Here is a 27,308-nt window from a genome sequence, read left to right as displayed (position 1 = left end):
CATTCTTTCCAGCAAACTGGAAGACGACCCTTTGTACACCTCCTATGCCAGCATGATGGCCAAGGTACACTTGGTTTTCTTCCTGTCATTGCAGTCTTCCTGCTTCCCTTTGACCTCTTCAGGCACGTAGAAACTGTCACATTGAGCAATTGGCCTGGGACTTGGGTCATGGCGTGGGCTCTAGGCTTTGCACAATTCACGTGCTCTGCAGGCAACGTTAGTAAACTATTCTACCATCATCCTGTGAAAACGATGTTGCAGAAACAATGGGGTCTGGTGCCTGGGTTCACATGACACTTCTCAGCCAGCTTCACAGGGTTCAGACATCCAGATCATCCTCGAATTTTCACTCGCTGCTCAGAACATGTCCAACAGTTCAACCATGTCCGTAGGTGAAGGAAATGCAGTACATTTGAAAACAGGCTTAGAAACTAGAGGAAGTAGCTAGTGTTCTAGAAGAGATGAAGTGACCAGAGAGGATGTTCCTAGGTCACACGGGGTCAGTGGCCTCTGGAATGCTGAGTGATTGAGCAAACCTACTGCTTCTCCGGTGGGAGCACTTCCTGTCGGGCAGAGATGGGGGTGTGTGGGGGATGTGCAGGAGCACCCAGTCCTCTGGCAGGTGCTCTGTGGGGTCACTTTGGGATTCACATCCTGGCTTTCCCTAATCTTATGGCCAAGCCTCTGACTCATGTGGAGAATGGGCCAGCTCTTTGCACCCCTATCTCTTGATTTACACCAGAACTTTACAGAACTCTCTTAAGTAGGAGAGTTCGGGTCTGTGGTTAAACCAGGGACGTCTCCTTTGACTATGTGATCTCAGTGTTCCCATTTCTCTTTTCTGAACTCCTTGGTAACCGCAAAGGTGGTGTTTAGAGTAGAGTGTTGCCTGCTGGGATCCGAATGTTCTCAGTTTTACAGAGTGCTGAGGTCCTGAGGTGCCTGCGAATTACAGCCCATCCTCTGCCCTCACACAGTAGAGCAGAGTCCTGTTTACTAAGCCCACCTTTAACCTAACTGTTTGCCTCCTCCTCTCCTGGCTACGTGGAATCCAGAGTTGTCAGAGTGGGGAAGACGAAGACGAGGAGGAAGACAAGGAGAAAACATTTGAAGTGAGTTCTCACTAAGCTTGAAGCCAACCAGGAGGGCCTTTGGGGGTGGATGCTGACATCAGCCATGCAACTCACCCACCGTTGTCAGGCGGCAAGTATGCAAGTCGGCCTGGATGAGTGCACTGCCTGTGGTTGCTGTCTGTTGGCCTAAGGAAAGGTAGCAGGCAGCCAGTAAACAGATGGTCCTTCAAGTTTGTTCTTGTAGGAAATCTCCTACATCGACCCAAGTATGGGGCCATGGAAGGGCACATTCAAACATTCAAAAGTGAAAATTCACAGCAGTGGAGACACTGCATCCAGTGTCTCTTTTGCACTATTATTCTGTAAATGTACTTAATGACGATCTTGATTTGGGGCAGTGTGGGACCCTGAGTCTCTCAAAATAAAACTCCATTAGTTTACTTGTACTGTTTTATAGACAAAGTATTCAAGAGCAGAAGTAAATGAATACAGGGATTTCTCTGGTGGTCCAGTGGCTAAGACTCTGCACTCCCAACGCAGGGGGTCTGGGTTCGATCCCTGGTCAGAGAACTAGATCCTATATGGTGCAACTAAGACCCAGGGCAGCCAAATAAATACATGTATTTTTTTTTTAAAGTAAATGGATACAGTTCTGGAAAACTTTGGCTTCTAGCATGTCACATTTGTTAAGTGTGGTCTGAGCTTTCTGGATAAGTAGGCATATGCTGTGCTCAGATGAATTCCAGCTGAGCCCTCAGCAAGTTGTCCTTAATAACACTGAAAACAAACCATTTTAGTCTGAGATCACTATTTTTTTTTTGCTGGGTCTTCACTGGAACATGCAGGTTTCTCCAGCTGTGGTACATGGGCTTAGTTGCCTCATGACATGTGGGATCTTAGTTCCCAACCAGGGATCGAACCTGGGTCCCCTGTTTGGGAAGGTGGATTCTTAACCACTGGATCACCAGGGAAGTCCCTGAAGTCACTTTCTATAATCATAGCGCCACTGGAGAATGGACTGTGTTTTGTACTTATCAGCACAGAAAGTGGAAATTTCAGCATCAAAATGTGACTGAATTATGGATGGACAGTTTTGGAAAACTGGGTCACATCTAAAAATAAACTTCCAAGATCTGTTTTGTTCAAAATTATGTGTGTTGCCTTCCTAGGCAAGGAAAGAATCTCTCTCTCAACTCATCTGACTACAGTGAATTCTCTGGGGGTAAACAAATCCCCTTCCGCCCTGCTATTTTTTCCAGGAGAAAGAAATGGAAAAGCAGAAAACCCTCTATCAGCAAGCCCGGCTGCATGAGCGTGGAGCCGCCGAGATGGTCCTTCAGATGATCAGCGCCAGCAAAGGTGATTTCAGAGACTTGTGCATGGGTCCCTTAACTAACACTGAGATGTCACCCTGTGACATGAAGTCATTATTAAAGAATCTGGATAAAGCCCAGTAGGTGTGATTTACTCTGTTTCCTTGGTGATTCCATCTAATCTTTACTTCGACAGGTGAGATGAGCCCCATAGTGGTGGAGACTCTGAAGCTGGGGATCGCCATTCTGAATGGGGGCAATGCCGGTGTGCAGCAGGTAATGGGGGCTCACAGGAGGTGGTGCAGACTTCCTGGGGTATTTCCAGTTAACAGCTGTCACACTTTGGGGAAGAGAGGTTGACTCTGCTGCATGGATGGCCACTGAGAATCACCTTTGCTGGAGTTTTGTCCTCAGTGGCCAATTACATTGAGTAGCTGAAAACAGATAAAACCAGGACTGGGGGTCTGCAGACAAACATGTGCTTACTAAAGAAGGGTTATCTAGGGTTCAAAAAGGAAAACATTACATTTGTTTCATCATTAGGTGATTTTTTTGAAAAAATATACTCTAGAGGAAATTTTCTCAGCCTTTGGTTTTTATTTCAACACTTTCATTTATTAGTTGCCTTACTGTGAGCAAGAAGCTTGATCAGTTAAGTGACATTCATAACCCTACACACTTGTTTGTTCCGTCGTTCATATTAACAGCTGCTTAGTGATCACTGACTATGTACTAGGGCCAGGCTCTCTTCTATGGGTAGAGGATGTAGCAGTGGATCATGAAAATAAACCTCTCTGCCATCATGCATTAAAAGAGAACACACAGAGATATACAGTGGAGTGCCTGGCACATGGAATTCATTCAACGATCTGACCTGGAACTGGCTGCAGATGGTAGACATGCAGTAGTGTCTCCTGAGCACTCCAGGCTCTAGCTAAAAACAAAAGCATCTGTGTGCACAGGAAAATGAAATTTCAAAGACTGTTGGCATCCCCAGGGCCTTTGAGAATTTCCAAATCCATAACTACCACTATTGCACATAATTTTTCCCAGGCTTTAATTCATCACAAACCAAATTTCTCATTAAGAACTACCATTTCAAAGGCACCCCTCACTTTCTATTCTCTTCCATCACCACCCCATCAGTTGACTTTCTTAGAGAGCCTTTAAAAAAGCTAAGAAGATTCTTACTATGCCAGACCAAGTTTCTAGCTTGCCAGTAATAGAGAACAAAGCAAACTGTCTCTTTGTGAGAGACACTGGGCTCTCAACTAGTTTCATTACTAGCTAAGCTCCTTCCTCCAATGCATTAAACATTGCATGAGCTGTTCAGATTTTACCTCAGTAACCATGAACATTACTAGAGCCTAGTCCTGGAACCTGTTCCAAAGAGAAGAGGCTTCAAACAGTAAATCTTTGAAGTCAGAGATCTACTGTACCATCAACACCAGTGGGCCTTTTATAAAATAAAACATCAGCCCTAAGAGATTCTAGTGCTTTAAGTAGACAGTGGGGCTCAGGCACATGAAAGGCTTAAGTCCACAGGTGGAATATTTTCATGCTTACCCAGGGTTACAAAACCACCTCCTGAATCTCACTTGGTCAATATTTGTGCCAGAGTTTTCACTGCTTTTCCTTTTCAAATGTGTCTCCCTTACAGAAAATGCTAGATTACCTAAAGGAGAAAAAGGATGCTGGGTTCTTTCAAAGTCTTTCTGGTCTTATGCAGTCTTGCAGGTAAATATGGGAAAACCACCCATAGCACTTTTAAAAAATTATTCACTGTTCAGGGAAAGGAGCATGGGATGGGAGAGTGCTATATAAACTGGCTTATTGTGGAATTATTGAGAAAAGAATACCTACTTCAGAAGAGGATGGGCATTATTCCTCTAGCCTTCAGGATTACCTTCAAATAGCATTCAGAAGGGAAAATGTAACACACACACACACACACACACACACACACAGAGGGGAACATGTAACACACACACAGAGGGGAACATGTAACACACACACACACACACACACACACACACACACAGAGCTTACCTGTCTACATCTGTGTAGTGTTTGAATTGCTCTTACCTCCTTCTTCGTTAACGTTGTTTTCTTTGGAGCTGAGTGTGAGTTTCTCTTATTAAACCTGTATACTCGTAAGTCAAACTAGCAAAGAATGGAAAAGAGGAATACCTCAGTGTGACTCAAGGCTCTGTGTTCATTAGATCCATTAGGTACTTTGTTAATCTCTATCCTTGACAATTATTTGAGCCTGAAGAAATATTTAGTGGGTACATATTGTGACAGAGGTACATCCTGATGTGGGAACATTTTGACATTGTCTGAAAAAGCATTAAACTTTCCATTTATGTTACCCAGTTGTGTAAGCCTCCCCTCTGACAGATGAGCAATAGGTAACCAAAAGTCATAAGGTCACCATACTCGCTCGTTTCAGAAACAAGCCAGCAGTCTTTCCAAGAAAAGTGTCAGCTTATTCAAGATTCATATATATATATTGAGTCATCTGCAGCTCATTCCAAAAGAAGTCAAAGTTATAATTACCTAGCTTATTTGCTTCCAAATAATAATTCTTAAAATTGGAACATTGGTCCAGTTGAAAATTTGGGGGATGGACTTTCTAACTTGGTGAACTTCATAATATTGTTAGTCATATTGGCTTGGGTAAATATTGTACCCCTGGGTTGTAGGGAACATATCTGAGCTGTAGTACAATCCCTTGTGTTCAGCTCCATTTTCCCCTCACCAACAGCCAATTCGTTTATTTCAGGAAAAGAAAATGTAATATTGCCAGACCTGACTCACTGAGGATAAAATAGTACATGCGGACTCAAAGATGGCAAAAATCAAGGCAATTCAGTTCCATATTGCTTATGAAATTCTCAGTTAAATTTCTGAGCTCCCTTAGTAGTCTGTAGCACTTAATATTGCTAAGCTAATTTATAATGATGTCTTAGAGGGATAGGTGACATACTCTTAGAGGCCAACTGAGTCTTACCAGAAGTTTTAAGATATTTTAATGCCTTTTTGCTGATTATAAAAATAATACATATTTGTAAAATAGTGAGCCATTCAAGAAATTAAAATTTGAAATGGGTATTTTGGGATGGAATAGAGGTCAGAAATGTCTGCTACACAGATTGTCTCCTGAATCAGCAGTGATGCTTCACAGCAGCTATGTCCAAATGTCCTGTGTCCATATTCTCCTCCCAAAATTGCAGGATGGTGTTGTATTATTTTTTTACAGACCCTTTTTACAGCAGGATCTGGGAAAAACCAACATGAGAGCAATAGGAATTTTCACTTTCTCTATAAAATTTATCTAAATTCTAAAACATATGTGACTCCCTAAAAGGGGGGGAGGGGGTGCTGGATTTTTCCCTAGAGTCTTTTCAAGCCAACAGTCATTTTCTTTGCCCAGTGGTTAAAGGAAGAGGGGAGTTTACATAATCTTACTGGGCTCTGCCATAGGCTTCCCTAAGGTCTATATTCTTGTGAAACTTTGTGGTCTTAAGTTCTATGAAATCATTCATACTGTAGAAAGAGATAGACTCTATTAGAGAAACAGAGTGAACCTCAGTTGGATATCATATGATCCTTATCCTCATGACCACAGCTTTGTGGTTGACCTAGGGGTTCCTGGCTAAGCAGGAGTTGGTGGTGGTTGTGACTGGGAAGGTTACGGAAGGTGAGGACCAAATGAAAACCAACTTGTCACAGGTTCAGGAACACATAGGGACACCATGGCCTCTCAAAAGCATTATCTTGACTATTATTGGCTCCTGAAGCATAGAGTAAAGGAGGTGGCCCTTCAGAATCTGAAATTGTTGCTCTCTCCATGGATTTTTATCCTAAGCACTAAAAGCCACAATTCCTTGTGTTTCTCAGAAAAAAAAAAAAAAATGAAGATGAATGTGGGAAGAACATGAATTAGTGCACTTTAAAGTAATCTTTCCCTTAAGAAATCTTAGATGCAGGTTATTCCTTCTTTATTTGGAAAGCCTTTCTAAATCTTCAACCATAAGAAAGGATTCCAACCGGACAAACAGTGACAGTCACTGTAAGTGTGTCTGACCCCTGTCCTCGCATGTGTCAAGAGCTGTGAGCTCCAGGCACTGCTTGTCACAAACCCAGAGAACCGTTAGACTCAATTGCACTGTAATGTAATTTATGGTAATACAAGGACAGGATATTCTTAGTTGATGGCTACATTGACATTAAAAACCCATTTTCCCAGTGTGCATAGCCCTGAACCTTGTTTTCTTTCGTCTGTTACAAGTGTCCTTGATTTGAATGCATTTGAGAGGCAGAATAAAGCTGAAGGCCTGGGGATGGTTACTGAGGAAGGAACACGTAAGTAACTGACGAAGGTGAAGGCTGCTCTCTTTCCGATTAAAATCCTGGTTAACTATTTATGGTTAGAGTTCCTGCTCACTGCTACTTAACCTCCAAGGACTTGCTCTATTTTAGCAAGATGTTTCCATCCGTAGTTTTGATAAAGCACATCCAGGCTGATATGTTCACAGAACCAGTCTTAGCTAAAGACGCTCTATCTTGACGTTCATGGTTTTTTTACTCTGTGTTCTTCTGTTTTTCTCTTATCACCAGTCATTGTTCGTGAGCGTGGTAAGTTTGAATCTCTGGCCTGAGTTCCTGCCATGTGTGTGAGTCCTAAGGGATCTTATTTAATTGGCCCAGCACAGACACATTTTCGGCTTGGTGGTTGCATGTTGAGTTTAAATCAGCAGTCTGTCATTTAATTAAAGAAGTGTCTTCCATCTTCTAAAGCATGGGTTGTGGACTGTGAACCGTTACTGCCAGAAGCCTAGTTGTTTTCCTTCCAAATGCATCCCAGGGCTGACAATCCTAGCTTTGTTGGGCATTGCCTCAGTTCCCATTTAAATTGGATTTGTCACTATCCATCCAAAGTTCCCTTTCCACACAGCTCTGACACAGTTCCTTGAGCATTTCTGCAGTCATGTGTATCTGAAGGTATTCTATGTTGAAAAAGCAAACAAATGCTTGCCCATATTCTGTGTTTTCAAGGTGAAAAAGTACTCCAGAATGACGAGTTTACACGAGATCTCTTTAGATTCCTACAGTTACTTTGTGAAGGACACAACAGTGGTAAGTGGAACACATTGATTCGTCAAGGGAAAACAACATTCAGGTGCAAAATTATGATTCATTTCGTGTTGCCACCCTAAACACAACCAATTGCTAATTCAAGGACAACAGTTAATCCATTCCTCAATTTAAACAACACGGTGTAACATGAGCTTTAAACTTCATGGCTAGTGCTATTTAGTGCCATCCAGGCTAAGTTGCTTCCTTAAGTTGCTTCAACCTTCAAACGTTGAAGTTAAATGCCCACCCCTTGCTGTCAAGTTCCTCAGAGCTCATGAAGTCCAGTTTCTGGTGTCACTGGGATGGGTGGGCTCAGGGTGGTGCTCTGACCACCTGCCAGGACCCAAACAGGGTGCCCTTGTCAGGCTTTCCACATAGTGTGTCTCTTCTGAGCTTAGCTGAGAGGGTAAGACTTGCTCCTCAGCCATGACAGGGATGAGCTCTGATCCAACCCTGGTGTTCTCAGATTTCCAGAACTTCCTGAGGACTCAGATGGGCAACACCACCACCGTGAATGTCATCATCAGTACTGTGGACTACCTTCTGCGTCTGCAGGTGAGTGGGTGCTGGATGGTAGCACACCTCGTATACACTTCTAGAAGCTAAAGACAGTTACAGAAGACCAGGGACAACTGAGGATATGGTCCAGCCTGAGTGCAGAAGATACTGTAATCCATGTCCACACACTTATGGGAAATCAAATACCTAAATGTGAGTTTGAAGACTGACATGATAAGAGGGAGCGGTTAAATATGAAATCTGTTCTAGCCTGCTGGTTTACTTTATTTTAGCTGGTGTGAACTTAGCCACAGTGCTCCAGAGCTATAAAACAGTCTGTGAGTGAAAACAGAGTTTCCCTAGGAAAAAGAGATACACAAAGTGATGGGAAATGAGTGTTCAGACATCACTTGGTTTAATTGTTTGAACGAAAATCCAAATAATTTCAAGAAGATCTACACAAACATAAAAAAAGATTCTCTTTTCTCTTTGCTAGTTTCTCAGCCTGGTTCTGCCACTTACCAGTTCATGACCTGGAGCAATCTATTGAGCCTCCTTGTGTTCCATTCTCCTCATCTATAAAATGAGGAGTGTACTGATGAAGAGGTTTAACACATGTAATGTGCTCAGAACAGTGCCTAGTACTGATACTGCCAGCTATTACGTTGCTGAGTATTTGGGTGATCATATTTATCTTTAATGTAACGTTTTGCATTGTGAGTAAATTGTCCTATAACATGGTCACTCAGCTCCGGCTGAACACTGTCCTCTCTTTCACCTGTTCTTTCCTGCGGAGGGGAAGTATCTGTACTTGGGATCTGATGTCTCTGTGCTTTTTCATAGAGTCCCAGGCTCCTGTCAAAACAAAGTGGTCACGGAAATGTAGGATGCTCTTGTACTCTTCCTGAACACGAGATTTAGCTTCACTTACTGATATGTGAGACATACTAAACTCTCCTTGTTTGTTCTTAGGAATCAATCAGTGATTTCTACTGGTATTACTCAGGGAAGGAGATCATTGATGAATCTGGACAGCACAATTTTTCCAAAGCCCTGGCGGTCACCAAGCAGATCTTCAATTCGCTTACAGAATACATCCAGGTATGTGCTACGAAGTGTTTGCTTGCAAACGAAGGTAACGTTGTTAATATTCCGTATCCTGTATTCCCTGCAGAATATCAGCTGCACATGTGGACTGTGACTCCAGCCCTAACACTGACAGTATTTCTTATCTACAACAGGAACCAACAGTACCTACACTCTATGAAAAGCTGTAGTTTATGGACCCAACTATCACTTGTATATAGCATTGTCACTCTTGATTCGCATTGATTTAGTTAACGTTTTGCTTTCCCTCCTAGACTGAAATTTTTTTGCAGACAGAAAATTTCTTAGGTGTTTCAAAAGTCTTCATTTCTGGCATGTGTGGCACATCGTAAGTGTTCAGTAAGCATGGAGAATGGAGTGGAGAAATAATTGATAGTATGAAGGAATAAAGGGATCAATGATATTATCTTGAGCCTTGATGTTAAAAACGGAATTCATGAGAGCCTACTCATTTGTCAGAAATCAGCTCTGTGGAAAAGGAACTTCAGAAGCACATATGCTAAGTACAGTGACAGGCAAATCAACAGGTGACAGGCAAATCAACAGGTGAATTTCAGGGTGAATATCTACATCTTACAGCATTTTTTATTACATCTTACAGCATTATGTATTCATTGCCTGGAGTGGTCTCATGAAAGGAATAGAGGACTTCCTCAGGCAGAATTTGCTGTAAAATCCGTAATCATATCATGGTCCTCTGCAATGGAATGTAAGATATTTTTTAAGATCTGTGTGATGAGCCAACTGCCACACTCAGATCGTATCTGCTTACTGAAATAAACACAAGACTAAGACTTGAAAAGAAGAAGGAGTTCAAGAAGAGATTGATCCATCTTTACTCAAGGATTATAAAAAAGATAGGGAGATACAGCTAGGAATGTGTGACCAATCTGAAGTTTCACAGCACGTGAAGATCATTGAACAGATTGACGAGCATCTGATTTGCTCTCTATAGAACCCATCCTAAGCTCCAGAAAATTTCATGGAGCACTTAGCCCAAAAGTAAAAGAAGATTCACCCTTATTTGGGGTGAATCTGAGATTCTTTAGCAGTCAGTTTTATTTCAAAAAAGAATCTAGAGGCGTCTTGGGATCACATACCACATGTACATGAACAGTGAATTTTAAACATGCTTAATTGACTTCGGGATGTAGGCAAAATTTCTCCTGCTCACCTCTTCCTTTGGAATTCAGCCAAGCCTTTTCTAGAACCTGACACTAGAACACTAGTATCAGTGTTCCTTTTGAAAATTGATTGCGTGATTTGGAGAGTAATTAAAGGGTAGAAAAATACAGGAAAAAGCATAAGGAACATAGGCGGAATGTGACAGAAGACTCAATGTATAAAAAATACATAAAATAGTCTCATTGAAGAGGCAGAGAGTAAGATGCTGGCTTAAGAAACCTTGGAAATGAAAACAGTCTGAAAGACCAAAGGCAAGAATAAGCACTTTAGTTGATGTTTTTCCTATGTGGGTGTGTTAATAATTCTGAAACTGTACATACAGTGGATTGGCCAAAAAGTTCATTTGGATTTTTCCATATAATTGTACAGAAAGCCCTGAATGAACTTTTTGGCTAACCTAATATAATGGAAATGAGCCAGGTTTCTCACTGATGAGCAAGCAGAGGAGACTAGAAGATCCCTATGGGAATGAAGGAGAGTTAGAGACACCCATATGCTAAACTCATGTTCATCTTAACATAGATATAAGTGGTTACATATGGAAATATTTATGGATATGTGGATATACATGGATTAGTAAAACACATCTATTTCTGCTGCTCTGTCATCCAGGAGGACTTAAAAAAATGATACCCCAGTAGCAGCAAATACAACTAGAGCCTAGTTCTTGGTTCCTAATACCACTCTCCATTGAAAGGAAATAAGGCTCCTTAGAGAAATGGCTGATTCTAGAACTAGAGCAAGAAACATACAAGATGAGCCTGGAGAATCCTATAGTGCAAGAAAATGCTAAAAAAATAATGGTGGAGGTGTGTCAAAGGGATACAGGAGCCAACTGAAAGAGCTCCCAATGGCCAAAATTAGAAAAATTAGAGCTACAAAATAATGTAAATAAAGTAATATTGAATTAAAACCCAAAGCATAAAATGAATACATGAAGCCTATACTGATGTAAATAAGTGCTAAATAAATAAGAACAGACAACTCTCCATTCAGAAGAATTCCAAATGATTTATTTTTAAAAAGAAAAGAAACAGTGGTTCAATAATGATCTTCAAAAGTAGGGAAGATTATTAACATAGAAAATGCAGAGTCGTCATCAAGTCATCCCTGTTTGGCTTTCAGAAAAGATAGACATGATATACCTGACATGTAGGTTAATTATAAGAAAATCCTAAAAGTAGTTTAACATTCATAACTCAGAATTTTTTTTACCTGAGTAAATAGCCATGTGGCCATCACATTTAATGAGTAGCTTTGCCTGCAGACAGTGGAAACACATGGGCCTCGTTGTTTTCAAATTGTGCTCCTTGGAACCCTGGAGCTCCTCAGAACTCCTCTTAGGCCAAGGTGGGGCCTGGAGTTGGCAGGAGTATCCTTCAGCCTGTTTCAACCAGAGCAATTTTTTAATATAAATTAATTTATTTTAATTGGCGGTTAATTACTTTACAATATTGTATTGGTTTTGCCATACAACAACATGAATCCGCCAGAGCTATACACGTGTTCCCCTTCCTGAACCCCCCTCCCTCCTCCTCCCCATACCATCCCTCTGGGTCGTCCCAGTGCACCAGCCTCAAGCATCCAGTATCATGCATTGAACCTGGACTGGCGATTCGTTTCATATATGATATTATACATGTTTCAATGCCATTCTCCCAAATCATCCCACCCTCGCCCTCTCCCACAGAGTCCAAAAGACTGTTCTATACATCTGTGTCTCTTTTGCTGTCTCTCATACAGGGTTATCGTCACCATCTTTCTAAATTCCATATATATGCGTTAGTATACTGTATTGGTGTTTTTCTTTCTGGCTTACTTCACTCGGTATAATAGGATCCAGTTTCATCCACCTCATTAAAACTGACTCAAATGTATTCTTTTTAATGGCTGAGTAATATGCCATTGGGTATATGTACCACAGCTTTCTTGTCCATTCATCTGCTGCAACCTAGCAACAGAGCATTTACTTTTAAAATAATGTTTTTTAACATAAGAACAAATGCTAAAGAAAATCTCTGAAAATCACCACACTGTGAAGTTCCTAGTGACTTTTCCTCAAAATAGGATCTTAGGATGGGTTGTGGGGTGGGGCACACACAGTGGAGGTGGGTGAGAAGAAATAAGTAACCTGGGAAAATATTGAGCTACAAGATATGTGACCTTTGGAAAGAGCTGATGTCAGATGCCCTTACTAAGGCAAATTTCAGAGCAGCTTGTGATGCTTCAGTGAAACAGAATCTCCTCCTCTCCCCAGGGCCCCTGCATTGGGAACCAGCAGAGCCTGGCTCACAGCAGGCTGTGGGACGCAGTGGTCGGCTTCCTCCATGTGTTTGCTAACATGCAGATGAAACTCTCCCAGGTACTGTGGCCCGTTCCCCATTCCCCATGTGTCATTGATGTGAAATGCTTAGTCAGTCCCCACCCCCTGGTCTTCCCACTGTGGATGTGGCTGCTTGACCAACTGCCTGGAAAAGCCAAGCAGATCAGATCTCATTTGTAAAACGAGGGCCTCAATGGGAGATGGGAATGAACACCTCTTGGGGGGTCCCAGACAGGCTTTTGCATGAACACAGCTTCCTCCTTTGTGTACGTCCCACCAATCCTTTCCATCATTGCCTCAACAGTTGCTTTTTATGGTGCTGATCCCTTGTGCTTCCTTGTCACTGTTTCACAGTTTATGAACATGATCCACCACCTTGTCTGATCTGTCCGATGTCTGCATGTCTTTAATTCACATCTCCCTTCTCTCTCAACCTTTGCTGCCCCTCCTCCCCATCTCTGCCTTTCCTTCTCACTCCCCATCTCTCTGGCAAGATGAATTGGAATCACTCAGGGCATTTATTATGAACAAATAAATGTAGTGTCTGTAGTAGCGGATCGCCTCTCTCCATGGCAACACATGAGGGAGAGCTTTAGGATATGTTTCAGGCTGATTAGAGTCACACTGGCAGCATTCATGTGAATAATGTGTACCTAAAATTTTCAAGGCTGTCACATCTGCCTCTCTCTTTTGGAATGTGCTATTCACCCCTTTCATTTTTCCCCTTTTGACTCTGGCCTTATGGGAAGAGAGAGTTCTTGGGAGGGCTGCCAGTTTGGCAGTCATACATCCACTGCTGTGTCAACCCCACAGGGCAGCGTGGTGCAGAGTCTCTAGAGACAAAATCCTGACCCTGCCACCTCCTCATGGGTGTCTTCCGGGAAGTCACTTCCCCTTTCCGGTTTTTACTTTCATCATCTAGAAAATATTGGGAGTTAGATGATGACCTCAGAGGGCTCTTCTAGCTCTAACAGTCTACACTTCTGTGATGTTTTGTGGATATCTGTGACACTCTCAAAAGGTGGGAGGAAAGCCTTCTGAAATCTGAAGGGCTAGCCAAAGAACTGTGTCCTGGTGAGAGAGCATCTGTAAAAGAAGTGTGGCCCAGAATCCATATATTTAATCTCACCCTCAGATTCCCCACCTCAGACCTTCCAAGGGTTGTTTCCCTTCTGTGACACAGGTATCAGACCCAGAGCCCACTTGGCAATGTCCTTGTCTGCCATGCTGAAATGAAAACCAAACAGACTGGTATCAAAACCATCCGGAGGAATAGCCTCAATGATACAACATTTTAAGGGATGAATGGTACCCAGATCACCACCGATTAGAATCAAGAGAACCTAAATTAAGAAAAAAAGGAGAACCCATTTGGTGATTGGAACCTTGATAATTTAATTGGATTGCAATAGTATTCCCCAAAAGCTCACTGGTAATTCTTCAGTATGAAAAATGGCAACCTAAGCTACTAGAGATGCCTAATGGGTCTTTGGTGGATTGGGTTGTTCAGCAGTTTTGGACAATTGGTGTATCTGACAATGTTGTGCTAATAAAAGGAAAACTGTAAAGGAACTCTTCTGGATGAGCCCTGTTAACAGCGAGCCTCCTGATGCTACAAAGAGAGGATGCTAAGATGTCCGCATCCACCATGAGAAGGGAGCTCATTCTGGAGATGGACACAGCCTTCACCTGACCTTCCCAGAGCAGGCTCTCCTTGCTCACTGCCCTGTACTTTGCTGAGGGATCAGATAGCTCAGGGGTATCTCCTGTTTCTGTTCTAGGATTCCAGTCAGATCGAGCTGCTGAAGGAACTCTTGGATCTCCTTCAGGACATGGTGGTGATGCTTCTGTCCCTCCTGGAAGGTTGGGCTGTTTGGTATAATTAGGCATTCACACGACTGTCATTGGTCTGAGCACTAACCGTACTAATCACGCAGAGTATCCTTCTGGCAGGTCATTGATGCCAGATGACATTGGTTAGAAAACCAAATTTTCAGAAACAAACAAAAGAAAATGAGTGAGGGGCACATGGCCTGATGGACAAAGCCTGAAACCAACTCATTTTGTATCAATAGGAAAGCCAGAATGAACTGGGGAAAACCTCCAAGCTTTGCTCTTCCCTATCCTCTCCTCTCCCCATTGCTTTTCAATACATCTGGCTGCCAGTGTGTATGCCAGCCATCTAGTTGGGCACCCTCCTAGGTCTAAGGGGATTAGAGGGGCACCACTTATCCCTATGTGTCCCTGATAATCTGATAACAAAGCCACTCTCCAGGCCCCAGGCCAGGTAAAAGGCACTGGCCTGGCCATCTCCTCCTTCCCTGTGTTTCTTTCCCCTTGGCTCCTAGTGGTATAGTCTTTATGGCTTGCTGCTCCCTCCTGCCCGTTTCCAGATCGTCACGGTCAGAAAAAGAGCTGACCGATTTGGGATAGAAGTCTTCTAAAAATATCTGCCTGACCAGTTCCATGATGACTTGGGTTTATTTATGTATCTGTGTGTCTTTTTGAACCTGCCTCACAGGGAATGTGGTAAATGGAACCATTGGCAAGCAGATGGTTGACACACTGGTAGAGTCATCTACCAATGTAGAAATGATCTTGAAATTCTTTGACATGTTCTTGAAACTTAAAGACTTAACCAGCTCAGACACCTTCAAAGAATATGATCCCGACGGGAAAGGAATCATTTCCAAAAAGGAATTCCAGAAGGCCATGGAAGGGCAAAAGCAGTACACACAGTCGGAGATAGACTTTCTCCTTTCGTGCGCAGAAGCTGATGAAAATGACATGTTTAATTACATCGATTTTGTTGACCGGTTCCATGAACCAGCCAAGGACATAGGGTTTAATGTGGCAGTGTTATTGACAAACCTCTCTGAGCATATGCCAAACGATTCTCGCCTTAAGTGTCTGTTGGACCCAGCAGAAAGTGTACTCAATTACTTCGAACCATACCTGGGACGCATTGAGATCATGGGTGGGGCCAAGAAAATTGAGCGTGTTTATTTTGAGATCAGTGAGTCCAGCCGAACTCAGTGGGAGAAGCCCCAGGTGAAGGAGTCTAAGCGACAGTTTATCTTTGACGTTGTCAATGAAGGCGGGGAGCAAGAGAAGATGGAGCTGTTCGTGAACTTCTGTGAGGACACCATCTTCGAGATGCAGTTAGCATCGCAGATCTCGGAATCTGACTCAGCCGACAGGCCAGATGAGGAGGAGGACGAAGATGGAGACTCTTCGTACGTGTTAGAAGTGGAGGGCAAGGAGGAGGAGGAGGAGAAGTCTTTGGAGTGTGCCTCTGCATTTGCGATGGCTTGCGCCTCAGTGAAGAGAAGCGTGGCCAACTTTCTGAAGAGGGCCACCCTGAAGAACCTCAGGAAGCAGTACAGGAAGGTGAAGAAGATGACCTTCAAGGAGCTGGTGAAGCTGCTCTTCTCTTTCTTCTGGACGTTGTTCGTGGGGCTCTTCCACTTGCTCTTCACTATAGTGGGAGGGATCATTCAGGTCCTCTGGGGCACAGTGTTCGGAGGGGGACTCATAGAAGGGGCAAAGAATATAAGAGTCACCAAGATCCTGGGCGACATGCCTGACCCAACCCAGTTTGGCATCCACGATGATGCGATGGAAGCTGAGAGGGCAGAAGTGCCGGAGCCAGGCATCACCACGGAACTTGCGCACTTCGTAAAGGGGGAGAAGGGAGATGCAGACATCATGTCAGACCTCTTTGGACTCCATCCAAAGAAAGAAGGTGGCTTAAAGTATGGGCCCGAAGTGGGTTTGGGTGACCTTTCTGAGATTATTGGCAAAGACGAACCCCCTACCTTAGAGAGTACTGTCCGGAAGAAAAGGAAAGCGCAGGTAAGCACATGACTTGTTTGTATCACCTTTCTTTATCCCCAGAAAATGACTTGCCACTCTACCTTGCAGTCAATACTGATACCAGTTCTCTAGGAGCAGATAGTGTATTAGACACCAGCTCTTCCCTGATGACCCTAATCTGATAATTCCAGCTTTGCCATGTCTGAAGAGAAGAGACTTAGGTGGTTGTCTCAATGTCTAGTTGCTGAATGGTCTTCCAGTTTACATTGTAAGAGTTCAAACAGGGTGATCCATGACCTGCCACTTGCTTCCACACCTTTTATTAGGTTAGTTTGCAAGGCGCACAGGTTCATTCAGTAACTGAAAGAGTAGAAAACCAGGTACACCGTAAAAGGAGACCTTTCTGATAAGGTCATATGTCTGCGGTCTCCTGAAGGATCCAGATGTTAGCATACAGTTTACACAGTGCCCAGTAGTTTTGTCATGCTGGGGACATTTTCATCCTTGTGCTGCCCCCACTATCCAATTTGGACTTTGAGTCGGTGAACTAGATTGAGTGAATAAGATAGCAAGAATTCAGAGCCCTTTGGCCATCGAAAGTTCTGGATGTTGTAGTATCCGACTCACAGCATCATTCTAGCAGTAGTAGAGTATGGAGCGAAGTGTGAAGAGATCAGAGTCCAAAGACAACCTTTATTCATGAGCTACATTACTGTTTACCAAATAGTTGATGTACACTTATCACTGTTTTAGGCTCTGGGAATACAATGGTGAATGAGAAATGCATTGTTCCTGTGATTTAGTGAAAAAGGTTGGCATTGGACAAGTCAGTACAAGCATGGAGAATATTAAGAAGGAGGACCATCAGTGCTATGGAGATGTGTAGGAGGTGTGGAACATCAAGAAAGGAAGCTTCAGAATCATAAACATTCTGACAGTATTACTTGACTTACTCTCTTTTTCTCCCTGGTGTAACCCAGGAATTAGAGCAGAGTTTGAAACATAACAGGGACTCATTCCAGGCCTGCTATATGCCAGGCTGTATTCCTGGGATATGGGAACACATTGGTTAATAAGAGAGACAACAGTTTTGCTTTCATGGAGCTTAACTTCTAGTGGAAGAAGATAGCAAATAAATAATTACCATTTGGAGCACATGCTGAAATGAATGAACAAGATTGTGTGTTACAGAGTGATTATGGGCCCTGCTATAAATAGGATGCTCAAGGTGCATCTGAAAATGTGTCATCTGAACCAAGTCCTGAAGAATGGCAGACACATCAAAAATCAGGACAGTCATATTCCAGGCAGAGGATATGGCTTGTGCTAAGGTTCTGGTACAGGGGAGCATGTCTCAGGAAAGAAAACGAGGTCTAGGTGTTTGTGTTGGAAATGAGTCAGATGGTACAAGATGAAGATGGAGAGAAAGGCCATAATCATAATGGTTTTAAAGGCCTTAATGTGGAACTTGAGAGCTTCCCTGATGGCTCAGCAGTAGAGAATCTGCCTGCAATGCAGGACCCATGGGTTTGATCGCTGGGTTGGGAAGATCCCCCGGAGGAAGACATGGCAACCCACTCCAGTATTCTTGCCTGGAGAATCCTACGGACAGAAGAGCTTGGTGGGCTACAGTCCATAGGGTCACAGAGTCGAACATGACTGAAACAGCTTAGCACACGGAGGAGCTTGAATTTTATTCTCAGTGCCATGGTCATCCATCAGAGAGGGTGGGGTAGTGGCAGAGGACTGAAGACAGGGCAGGGATGCTGTCTGATGGAAGCGGGTTCTGGATTAGACCTACCGTGACTTGTGTTCCATCTCTCCCTGACCCCGTGGAGCAGTGGGACCACTGCCACAGGGCTCAGGCAATGTCCTAGCACAAGTTTTCTCTTTAGATTGAATAATAGCAGGGATATTTTCAAGCCTGAAATCTTTGATCTCTCCAGAGCCATGTAATGTATAGCGGGACACTTACGTTCTGTGATCCGGAGAACTGCCAAAGCATAAAGAGAGAGAGCCATTGGGATTTCTGACCATGCACAGTGGCTAGTGAAATGGTTCATCATCATGAACATATTTATTTGAGGAAAGTTTAACTCATTGTTATTTTGTCTAGGCAGCAGAAATGAAAGCAGCTCATGAAGCAGAAGGAAAAATAGAGTCTGAGAAGGCAGAGTAAGTTCTTCGTAGCTATTCTAATTGCTACGATCGATAGTTCTCAATATCATCTACTCTTCTGTGGCTATGGTACATAGAAAGCTTGAGTTCTATTAACAAAAGGAACAGATATTGTGCAAGCTTTGGATACATTTCTTTTTTCCTTTTTTGTGACTGAGCGATATTCCAGTGTGTGTGTGTGTGTGTGTGTGTGTGTGTGTGTGTGTATTCATTCCTCTACTTATCACTACAGTTGCTTTCATATCTTGGCTATTATAAATAGTGCTGCAATGAACATTGGGATGCATGTATCTTTTAGAATTATTGGTTTTGTTTTCTTTGGATATATACCCAGGAGTGGGATTGCTGGATCATATGGTAGCTCTCTTTTTAGTGTTTTGAGGAATCTCCATACTGTTTTCCATAGTCGCTGCACCAATTTACATTCCCACCAACAGTGCACAGGGGTTCCCTTTTCTCTGCATCCTCACCAACATTTATTTCTGTTCTTTTGATGATAGCCATTCTGACAGGTGTGAGATGGTAGCTCATTGTGGTTTTGATTTGTATTTCCCTGATGATTAATGATGTTGATCATCTTTTCATGGGTGGATACATTTTTTTTTTACCCCAGCTAGACAATAAACACATTCTAATAATTGTGTTCACTTTACAGTCCAAATAGTAGATCAGGGTTTCACCGTCTGACCAAGCAAATGATCAAACACTCACACTTAGCAACTTCATATAATGTTGATGATGGTGCTATTGATAGTAATTACTGAATAACTGCTACACACCAGGCCTTTTGCTAAGTTCTTTTATGCGATACTTCATTTAATTCCTAACACAAACTTGAAATAGGTACTATTGGCAATTCTCATGAAAGCTTAGAAAATAAAGGACAGCATTTCTGAAGGGGAAAAATTTTGATAAGGCAAATTTCCAGAAGACTACTAAATTTATATGCACACCTGTGACCATGACTCATCAAAGCAGAAAATCAAGACCTGAGATTCCCGGGCTCAGGGAATAATGTGTCTCCCACCCTCTCAGCCCAGATTTCTCTTTAGTCCCCCTGTCAGGGTCAGGCCTCCCTCTGCCCTCTGTGCTGAGTGGCGTTGTCATTCCTGCAGCATGGAAGATGGGGAGAAAGAGGACACAGCCAAAGAAGAAGAGCAGGCCGAGGCCCTGTGGGCAGACGTGACCAAAAGGAAGAAGCGACGATGTGGCCAGAAGGTTGAGAAGCCTGAAGCCTTCATGGCCAATTTCTTTAAAGGGCTGGAAATCTATCAGACCAAGTTGCTGGTAAGCACTCTGCCCCTGTCCCACTTGGGTGCAGGCATTGGCGCGGGCAGACCTCAGAGAGGTAGCCACTGCCTTTGTTTCACTATTCGATTAGTTGTGCTTCCTCATCTTTCTCATTCCTCTTCCTTGCCTCTTCTTGATTACCTGCTTGTCCCTTCTGTGTTGGAAGGAAGAGAAAGTGAAAATGTTAGCCACTCAGTCATGTCTGACTCTTTGAGACCCCATGGACTGTAGCCCGCCAGGCTCCTCTGTCTATGGAACTCCCCAGGATCCTCCTCCAGGGGATCTTCTCAACCCAAGGATCAAACCCAGGTCTCCTGCATTGCAGGCAGATTCTTTACCATCTGAGGCACAGTTAGAGGGAAAGGAAAAGGGGAAATGCAAGCACTCTAGCTCCTATGCCCTGCGCTCTCTCCAGGAGGGAGAGCTGTATGTGTGCCCTGTGGGGACTTGACCCATGCCAGTCAGAAACTTCAGAAGTAGTGAGATCATTTGGATGCAGAAAGAACATTCCTGTGGTGTGGTAGGTTGTCATACTAGTTCTCAAAAGCTCTGTTACTCCACAGGTCCTCAGCGCAGCTTGTAATATCCTTTCTCTGGCAAAGTGCCCATTGAGGCCAGTTGCTAAAGGCCGGGACCACACCCTCCCAGCACCACTGGTGGGACCTTTTCCACGGAGAGTGAGCACTCCGCAAGCAGCAGCCGTTCCCGTCCTCAAGTGCTGGTGTTCCCACTGGGCACGGGAATGGGGAGAGGCAGGGGAACTTGGGCTGTGACTTTCAAAGGACAAGGACTCTCGGCCATAGTCTGGCTCCAGTTGGGGTGGGAGCTGCAGGGTTCTTTTGTGGGCCTAGATCGCTCATAATTTCCATATTGACTACTTCCTTTGTAGTACACACACGCACGCACACACACACGCACACGTGCACACACACACACACACACACATGCACACAGACACCCTTCATAGCAGCATTTGAGACCTTTGCTAAGGGTATGTTTAGGCGTTTGGTTTCCTGAGCTTTAAACTAAGCAGGGTTCCCTTGAGCATCATTCTAAGCAGTTTTTTAAAAATCATCATTTTTTATCCCCCACCAAACAAGTCATAAGAAGGCCAGGATTGTCCTTGATGAGTGGTTACAGAAGAGCAGGACTAGCCCTGTGTAGATCTCCTCTGAGAAGACCCTCTGTGTGAGAGAGGGAAGGTCCCTCCCCTGCCAGCACTCTCCTACTGCAGCTTGTCGTTTTCTTTTCAGCACTACCTGGCCAGGAATTTCTACAACCTGAGGTTCCTTGCTCTGTTTGTAGCCTTCGCTATCAACTTCATCCTGCTCTTTTACAAGGTGATACTTCATTTGGGGGCTATCTGCTGAATAGATTATATGCTTTTTTTAAAAAAGTAAAAGGAGTTATGCTCTTAATTTAAGCAAAAATTCTAATATCTAAGGAAATTTCTAAGACACTAGCTTTTAAAAAAGGATACTGCCTTTAGCAACGGGGGGAATGGAGACAGGTTGCAAGGGAAGCCAGTTAGGGCACCATTTCAGTCGTTCAGGATTGTTCTAGTTGTTACTTAATTCTTCAGATATTTGTTGGATGTCTGCAATGTGCTAGACCCTATATTAGGAGCTATAAGGTATTTCAAAGTGAATAATAAATACAGTTCTTTCTGTGAGGAATAAAAGTAACAGTCAGCCATGATAGCTGACCCATATGTTAGAACTATTACAAAGAAAGAATGAATAGACGTTGGTTTCTGGATGTGGAGGAGAGGGACTCATCAAGATAAAGGGAGATCTTAAACATTGGTAAGTGAGTCTTGTCACTGTGGGTGCATAATAAATGTTTGTAGAATGAATTAATGAATGTCATAAGTCCTGGATTCTTGACATAGTCTTTAACTGGCTGTTGTCACTTGCCTCTCTCCCTTCCTATTTAAAACCACAGATCTAATTTCTATAAAACATGCTCTTACCCACATCAGTCTTGCATTTGACAAATGAATGGCTTGCTATTGCCCATGGTAGAAAAATGGAACTGTGTCGAAGGGCATGGTGAAGCCTGGCTTTAAACACATTGAGACTGAAGTGATTGAGACAGGCAGGCAGGTGCAGACAGCCAGCAGGCAGCGGGACCTGCAGGGTGACAGCTTCAAAGGCGCTGACCTGGGAGTCACTGTGTAAGGACGGCTGTGACGTTAACAGCCTCTAAGAAAGAACAGAAACGTTTTGTGTGTGCTGTGTGTGCACTTGTGCACACGTGTTTGTCTTAAGTCTCCTCCCAGGCCATAGCATTTCAAAGATTACCTCCTGCAGCAAAGGGATTGCAGAATAGGTAGTAAGACGTCCCCAACTTTTAAGTTTGGGGCTTATTTTCAAGAGCGAGGATTTGTCTCTTAAAAATATTGTTGGAATAAAGTACTTAAAAACCTTATTCACTCATCAGGTAATATGGAGTCACTACTATTTGTACAGCAAATGCCAGCGATATAAAATATATGGGGAGAGCCTAGTGGCAGAGGTCTTTCTGATGTTTCTAAGAGGGTATCTTGGACCAGGTCACCGAAGAACCTTTAGAAGAAGAGACAGAGGATGTTGCAAACCTGTGGAATTCCTTTAATGACGAGGAAGAGGAAGAGGCGGTGGTGTTCTTTGTCCTGCAGGAGAGCACTGGGTACATGGCGCCAGCCCTGCGGGCCCTGGCCATCATCCACACCGTCATCTCTTTAGTCTGCGTGGTGGGCTACTACTGCCTAAAGGTAAGTTGCCAGGAGAACCCTTGGGGAAGAAGTGTGTTAGTTTCTGGTATACAACAAAGTAATGCATTCGTGTGTGTGTGTGTGATTCATTCGTATGTTCAATCATATATATGAAAATATTCACATTCATTCATTCATATATATACACATACACACGCACACATACATACACACGTTTTTTCATATTCTTTTCCATTATGGTTCATCACAGGGTACTGAATGTAGTTCTTGGCTTTCTCTGCTTCTCCTCCCACATCATCCGTGAACCAACAGCAGTCACTGATTCTGCACTGTGCAGTGCTCATGATCAGCCTTTGCCACCTTCCTATCCTGAGTCCTTTATTTCCTCAGTGTTGTTTCCTTGTTTTAACAAAAGGGTAAGCAGCGATTGTATTTAATGTCCTGTGATAAAGCGTAATAGAAAAGAATATGAAAAAGAATGTGTGTATGTGTATGTATATATATGCATATGTATATATACATATATATGAATCACTTTGCTATATAACAGAAATTAACATTGTAAATCAACTATACTTCAATAAAATAAATTTTAAAAATAAAGGAGAAGAAAAGGGTAAGCAGTAACTCTTTACAAATCATTATCAAAAATTTGCCTTTTTGTCTTAGAAATAGAGGAGCAGTGTGAGGGATAGAGATCATGAGATCTGAGAAAGCATTATTGGCAAAAACAGTCTGGAGACCAAGGTCTCAGGGATGTTGCCAAGTAACTAGTAGCTTCCCAGCTGATGAGAAGCCCTGGCTCTATCTGAATTAAGCTTTCGTGGCTTGTGGAGCTCTGACTATTCTGCCTTCTTATATCCTGAGATTCCAGTGGTATCCTCCGACCTTACTAACTAAAGTTTGTGTGTCTGGTGATGGTTGGGACAAGTGGGTTATTTTCCCAGTATTCCCTGTGTACGTACCTCCTTTGTGGTAGGTCTTTATAAATGTGCCACCATTTCTAGGCTAGAAGCAAAGTCATAATTATAAGAGAATGGGAAGCAATGGTAGAGAACAAGTAAGTGTGCCAGGCAGGAGCTCTTCTCAGAAGGTACATCAGGAAGAAAACTTCAGTAGCAAAAGACTGTATACAGAGCCCAGTGGGTCCTCTCATTCTATTAAACCATATTGCATTAACCAAGTTTCAAAGACACGAGAATATGGCCCTAGCCATTGAAGGTAGTTGGAACTTTTACCATATTATTCCAGCTGTTCAATGTAGTTGATTGAACTAGAACGGTTTATTGTCCTTTCTAAATCTTGGTCAACCTCCAGCCTAAAGAGTTTTAGGAGACGTAACTCATTCAGCCCTGTGATTTATCTACATATGGCCTTCTCACCAGCACAAGCCAGGAAGTCCAGTTTGTAGTACTGTCAGCTGTTTGAAGGCTGGCCCAAATCAGATCAGCTCTGGAGAGGGAGGTATATGAGCCAAAGGAGTGAAAGGTGATTTATTTAGCCTTGGACCCACAACTAGGCACCCTAAGAATCCCACTGCAAAGAGATTGCTGCCCTGACATTGGAAGGCCCATTTGTGAGATATGCATGGGAGAGGATGCTGTCATTAGAAAGCCTGCTGCTCTGAATACAGTGTCCTCCTGCTCCTAGGTCCCTTTGGTCGTATTCAAAAGAGAAAAAGAAATCGCCAGGAAGCTGGAGTTTGATGGCCTGTATATCACTGAACAGCCTTCTGAAGATGACATCAAGGGGCAGTGGGATCGCTTGGTCATCAACACGCCGTAAGTTTTGCCCCCACCCCAAAAAGGAAAAAGGAGTTTCTACTGTAAATAAAATAATACCTTTTCAGCAGCCCTGGAGATTGATCAATATAAGCCTTCCTTTGATTTCTGGGACTTATTTTCTCCCCTGCCTTTTCACAAAGTAGCGTCTTATTCCTCAAACAGTTGTATGTATGCTATGCATTTAATGGCAGACACAGGATATTATCAGAAGGTGCTTGGCATATTTAATTAACACCAGACAGTCCAGCACAATACTACTTAATAATCTAATACTACTTAATAATCTAATTCTCCATGTTTGAGTTATAGTGTTTCCTTGGCCCAGGAGTTTGGAGATCAAGCTGATCAGCTTCTTCAGAGTCCGTAAATGGCACAGCAGTCCTGTGACAGCAGTCTCAGAAGTCTTCTCCTAAAACAGATAGCCCAGTGGATACCAGAACTCCTCCCAATAGAATTTAATAAGCAGCTCCATGGGCAGCTAAAATAGGATCGTCTGGGTGATGATGTTAAGATCTGTGGCGTTAAGCCTGCCTTCTTGGTAGGCATGTGTATAATTGCTAATGTGGTAGGAAAAGGCATTGATTCTGGAGGCAGAGAGGCAGGGTACTGAGTCAGCTCTGTCACTTAGGTTCTGTGACCTAGGGCAAGGGAATCAAGTTCTATAAACCTCAGTTTCCTCTTTGTTAATAGACCTCCTACAGTCCCGGGATGTCACGTGGCTGTACGTCTCCCTTCACTGTTAAACAAAAAAATGGCCGTCACCAATAAGTCAGACAGAGAAAGATAAATACTGTATGATATCACTTATATGTGGAAATCTAAAAAATACAGCATACTAGTGAATATAACAAAAAAAGACTCTATCAGACTCACTGATAGAAGGACCAAGCAGTGATTTCTAATGGGGAGGGGGGGAGGGGTAATTTAGGGGTAAGAGAGTAAGAAGTAAAAATGTTTAGGTGTCAAATAAGCTATAAGAATATACTGTACAACACAGGAAATATAGTCAAATGATGAAGATTGTAAAGTTATACTTATTTTAACCACAGTAAAAATTTAGAGAAGACCGTCACCACTAGCAAAGGTGATGCTCTAATGCCAGTATATTCACAACAGGGAAAATGAGACCTGTAAGATAATGTGCTGAAAGAAAAGTAAAGCAGCAGGGCTTGAGTATATAAACAAAGGTAACTTTTGAAACACGGCTGCACCAATAAAATATGTACATCTAGAAGCAGCAGCCCTGACTCTTGGGGGAAGAAAATGCTGCCTATCCAAAGTTAGTTAAGCAAATCGAGAGACGCAGCTTTGCAAAGGCACCGCTGAGCTTTGTAAAATAGTCCCTAGTAAGGGAAGGCTTGACTATTAGGGGAAAAAAGGTGAGAGCCTGCAAATCAAAAGCACGTCTCTGCCTGTAGGTCACTGCCAATCTCCTCACTTAAAACTAAGGGAAACTACTAAGACTAATTTCTGAGCCCTCGTTATTATAGTACAAAAATTTTGAATATTAATTACAGGAAGCTTACCAAAGACAGATCATTTATCAGTTAACGCTTATGTTTGTGGCACAGGATGATATGGCCTTAGAGTCCCAGTAAAAAGACAGTGCAGTTTCTAGAAATTTATCCTCAGGAGATAATGAGACAAGCACACTAAACTGTTTCGACAAGGATGGTTGCTAACATTTATTTGAAATGGCTGAAATACCCGTGCATAGGGAAATGCATGTATAAGGAGAACAGCTGTTTGAAAACATTTCAATCAGTGAACCTTTTTCTTCACAATAATGGTATCATTGTACATGTAGTACTTTGTAACCTGCTTTTTTAAAGTTAACTGTTATGTCATAGAGAGCTTTCATATTTTTATGTTGTTAAATACATGTAGAAGATATAGAATGCATGTCTATTTTAAAGTATAGCAATAAAACGAACTACAAATCTTTAAAATTGGAACATCAGTGAAAACTTTGAAGTCTTAGAAATTATCCTCCCTGTCCTCCCCAGACCCCAGCTAGACACTCTCCTGATTTTAGTGATACTCATTGTTTTGCTTTAGTGTATAGTGTTACCACTTAGGTATGTGTCCCTAAACACGTGGTTTCAGGTTAACTAGTTTTGAACTTAATATAAATGGAATCAAACTATATGCATTGTACTGTCACTGGAATCATTTGTTCAGCACCCCATTCAAGAACTCAACTAGGTTGATGTGTGTGGCTGTAACTGGTCATTTTCAAAACTGTGGCACTTTCCATTTGGTGAGTATATTATTGTATATTTAGCTGTTTTCCTGACAGTGGACACTTCAGCTGTTTTCAACTAGTGGCTGTTACAAACAGTGCTCTAAAGGATATATTTATACCTGGTGCACAAGTAAAAGAGTTTCTCTAGACTAGAGACCAGGAGATGAATTTGCTGAATAGTAGGATCTGCAAATATTTATCCTGATTTAAATTAAAACAGCACCCTGTGAGAGTTCCTGCTTCTCTGTCTCCTTGTCAGCACTTGTCCTCAGATAACTTTGCTAATCTGGAAATAGCATTATAGATGTGTGTAATAGCATCTTCTTGTGCATTTTGCTAATTTCTAAGAGATTGAGCCTCTTGTTACTTTTCTTGACCATTCCTATATAGAAGTATCACTTATTTATGCATTTCCCTTCTGAAGGTTCTTTGCCTACCCCTCACTTAAAGGAATATTACCAAGTGGAATTGTGCTTTCTCCCTTGTAGGAGTTTACATGCCTAGTCAGGGGACAAGAATATTGAGATCAAAGTAAGATCACATCTGTGAAAGGGGCTTGACCAAAGCCTTCTGTCACTGGGCCCTTCAACATCCCTTGTGGAATCCTCCACTTATGCCAAAATGTGGCCAAGGCTGAG

The 27,308-nt window shown here is 42.7% G+C and overlaps 1 protein-coding gene across 1 annotated transcript in view; it reads left to right on the top strand.

Annotated features, from left to right (window-relative positions):
- The window catches only part of RYR3 (ryanodine receptor 3), a 573,341-nt gene that overhangs the window by 531,829 nt on the left and 14,204 nt on the right, over positions 1-27,308 (top strand). The window contains exons 77-94 of the mRNA XM_052647070.1: positions 13-64; positions 1,056-1,112; positions 2,333-2,432; positions 2,583-2,662; positions 4,047-4,123; positions 6,681-6,754; positions 7,010-7,027; positions 7,448-7,528; positions 7,995-8,083; positions 8,999-9,127; positions 12,576-12,680; positions 14,423-14,504; positions 15,163-16,496; positions 18,574-18,632; positions 19,751-19,922; positions 21,179-21,265; positions 22,480-22,680; positions 24,292-24,422. Coding sequence (XP_052503030.1) covers positions 13-64; positions 1,056-1,112; positions 2,333-2,432; positions 2,583-2,662; positions 4,047-4,123; positions 6,681-6,754; positions 7,010-7,027; positions 7,448-7,528; positions 7,995-8,083; positions 8,999-9,127; positions 12,576-12,680; positions 14,423-14,504; positions 15,163-16,496; positions 18,574-18,632; positions 19,751-19,922; positions 21,179-21,265; positions 22,480-22,680; positions 24,292-24,422 — 2,928 coding nt within the window. The remainder of the gene's footprint in view (positions 1-12; positions 65-1,055; positions 1,113-2,332; positions 2,433-2,582; positions 2,663-4,046; positions 4,124-6,680; positions 6,755-7,009; positions 7,028-7,447; positions 7,529-7,994; positions 8,084-8,998; positions 9,128-12,575; positions 12,681-14,422; positions 14,505-15,162; positions 16,497-18,573; positions 18,633-19,750; positions 19,923-21,178; positions 21,266-22,479; positions 22,681-24,291; positions 24,423-27,308) is intronic.

The sequence above is a fragment of the Budorcas taxicolor genome, chromosome 10 (genome assembly GCF_023091745.1).
Source record: "Budorcas taxicolor isolate Tak-1 chromosome 10, Takin1.1, whole genome shotgun sequence".
Lineage (NCBI taxonomy): Eukaryota > Metazoa > Chordata > Mammalia > Artiodactyla > Bovidae > Budorcas > Budorcas taxicolor.
This window is presented reverse-complemented; position numbering and strand designations above follow the sequence as displayed.